Source organism: Bidens hawaiensis, unplaced genomic scaffold (assembly GCF_021521415.1).
Source record: "Bidens hawaiensis isolate Kalapana, Puna unplaced genomic scaffold, B.hawaiensis_p1.1 tig00075898_1, whole genome shotgun sequence".
Taxonomy (NCBI): domain Eukaryota; kingdom Viridiplantae; phylum Streptophyta; class Magnoliopsida; order Asterales; family Asteraceae; genus Bidens; species Bidens hawaiensis.
The window spans coordinates 7,944-10,529 of record NW_027506715.1 but is presented as its reverse complement, the minus strand read 5'-3'; the positions used below and the strand labels follow the sequence as shown (position 1 = coordinate 10,529).

Sequence of the window (2,586 nt, the reverse complement as noted above, 5' to 3'; positions counted from 1 at the left end):
CAATAACAAATAAACCAGTGAACCTCTCTCTGCGTTTTGCAAACGTAGAGGGACACCTCGACCTGCGTTAGGTTAACCTGAACCCTTGAAGCTTGTTAGCCTAATCAGTCCATTCACTATCATTGGTCTTGTAATTGTTGTAGCAACAGTTCATGAATCACAAATGTAAGGTGTTAGAATCACTTTTTTAAACTTTTCTATGTTTCTTTCATTTTCTTCTTATTTTTGACTAAGAGCATTCACATCCCATCCCCCATAATTATGTGAGGGGGATTGGTAAATTATAGGGTGAGGTTTTGAATGATTGTGAGTGTAAATTATAGGATGCAGAGAGAAATGTAGTGAATTTTTGTAAATTTGGGGAAACATTTGGGGAACATTATTTGCCCCTATTTATTTTTTAATATTTGTTGGATTGGTTGTGAGTAGAGGAGAGATAAAACTGTAATGATAAAAGTATTATTTAATTTAACATGAAAGAGAAATGTAGTGTTTTGTAATGTAATTATAGATATGGGGATAGGGAATGGGATGTGAATGCTCTAAGTCACTTAGTTTTCCTTTAATTAACACAAACATTTTATATAAGTATCCCGAGGGCCCTCGTCTACTAATGACAAATTATTACCCAAATTACTCACTGAGCGCAACACAAGCTCTCAACATATAATGCATCCTAATTGTTCTCACTCTACTTAATCCTTGCCTCATTCCAACCATCACGATGCCACCTGTCATTACCAGCATACAATCTTTTGTCCTAATTATTATTGAGATTACCTGTGTAAACAAGATGTAAATCTATCGCAAACAATAATAAGCGATTGATAGTGATACTTTGTATATGAAAACCTTTTTATTGTAAATGGTTTTTCTTGTTTGGTTCTCTTAAATCATGATTTCCATGTAAGTTTCTTCATTATATTACCACAACAAGCATGTGACAAAACTTGAAGTTACAAATAATAACTCATTGTAGGTTCTCATAGCCATGTTAATCAAGGGCGAAGGTTAGTGGAGACAACTCAAGCTTCGCCACTGGTGCTAATGTGTTGTGTGATAAAATCAACAATTCAATAATTCAAACGTACAAGAACTCATATTATAACACCAATTTGAACATGTATAGATTCACGTAGTTAATATGTTCACGTAGTACATATATTCACCTAGAAATAAAAGGAATAACAACTTTTTGACAATTTTAAGGAGCGTATATATTACTCTGACCAGGTGATATCCAAATCTCCCCAGTTATCTTCTGAGACCCCTAACGCTTTCCACACAGCTTTCGAAGCGTCAACAATATTATTAGGACAAGGTGGTTGATAGTCATGATCATCATCACAACCCATAGTAGAGTCACACTCATCCACAACCTTAGCCTTCACGCTCCTCCCATTTCCATTAATGGTAATAAACTTATGGCACCTATCCCCTCCATTGTACCATCCGGTTGATAATGCCACAACCGGAGTGTCATCAGAGTGGTATTGGTTGTCACACTCCGAAGGCCCCCCACCATCACCTCCTTTTTGGAAGCTGTTTATAGTAAGTTTTGCTTTAGTAGCACCTGTCACTGTAGGGGAGCATGTATATGTGGTATAGAACTTACCTTGGACATAACAATCCGAGTCATTCTCTTTGTTGCATTGTCCAGGAGGTGGTTTTTTTTCCCTGATACCACCACTTGGTTTGCAAGTCTGAGCATTGATTTGATTAGAATAAGTTGTTGTCAAGAAAACAACAACTTGAACTCTATACATAAGTTGATTGTGGTTTTATAGAGATGGGCTAAGCAACAAGGCTAGTTTGCGGCCAAACTTTTTTTTTACTTGAACTCTATATATAGACAATTGAACACTTTTTCCACTTCTCTAGAATAATAAAGTAATGATCAATGTCGTGATTGCCATGTCAAATAATCTAAAAAATAGACTAGAAAGTTGTCTACTATGGAGATGGTATAATTTTATCTTGTCTTGTATGGAAGTTGTTTTTCTAAGTACAATTGTTTTGACCACAAAATTATAAAAGCATGACATAGGAATGTTCCAAAGATCGATGGCAAGTTTATATTTCTATTACACGCTAGTATAATTAAATGCAATAAACACAATAATTGTAAAATACAGCGGATCAGATAAACATAAATAAAGTTTAGGAAAATAAAAAATTAAAAAAAAAATAATTTGTTGGTAATGCGTAGGAAATAAAAACATTAAAATAAACCAAAAAAATATATACTATTTAGTATATATTTTGTTTAAGTGATAATACAAAATAACAATAACAGTAGCAGGTAAAAAACAATTACATGAAGTATATGAATAAATGTGTTGGAGATGCGTAGAAAAAGAAAATAAAACAATTTAACTATATGTATTGGAAGCTTCCAACTATATATTTTTTATGGAAATATGTCGAAAATATGTTGGAAAAGCGTAGGAAACTATTTCCCAGCAGCATTTTCAGCAAACCATTTTCAAAATCTTATTTTACAAAATAAATAAAACAGTTACATAATACCATGATTTAAATGTTAACTAGGGATCCGTTTCAATATTTATAAGTTAAGAGAATTCT

General features: G+C 33.2%; 1 protein-coding gene across 1 annotated transcript; it reads right to left on the bottom strand.

The window, feature by feature from the left end:
- Positions 1-1,153: 1,153 nt before the first annotated feature.
- Positions 1,154-1,766, bottom strand: LOC143618443 (kiwellin-1-like). Its single transcript, XM_077090660.1, has one exon. The coding sequence runs from the start codon at positions 1,764-1,766 to the stop codon at positions 1,221-1,223; it is 546 nt and encodes a 181-aa protein (XP_076946775.1). The 3' UTR covers positions 1,154-1,220.
- Between the last annotated feature and the right edge of the window lie 820 nt (positions 1,767-2,586).

Excerpts from the sequence above, each read along its gene's own strand:
- LOC143618443 (XM_077090660.1), bottom strand. The coding sequence starts at position 1,766 with ATGTATAGAGTTCAAGTTGTTGTTTTCTTGACAACAACTTATTCTAAT.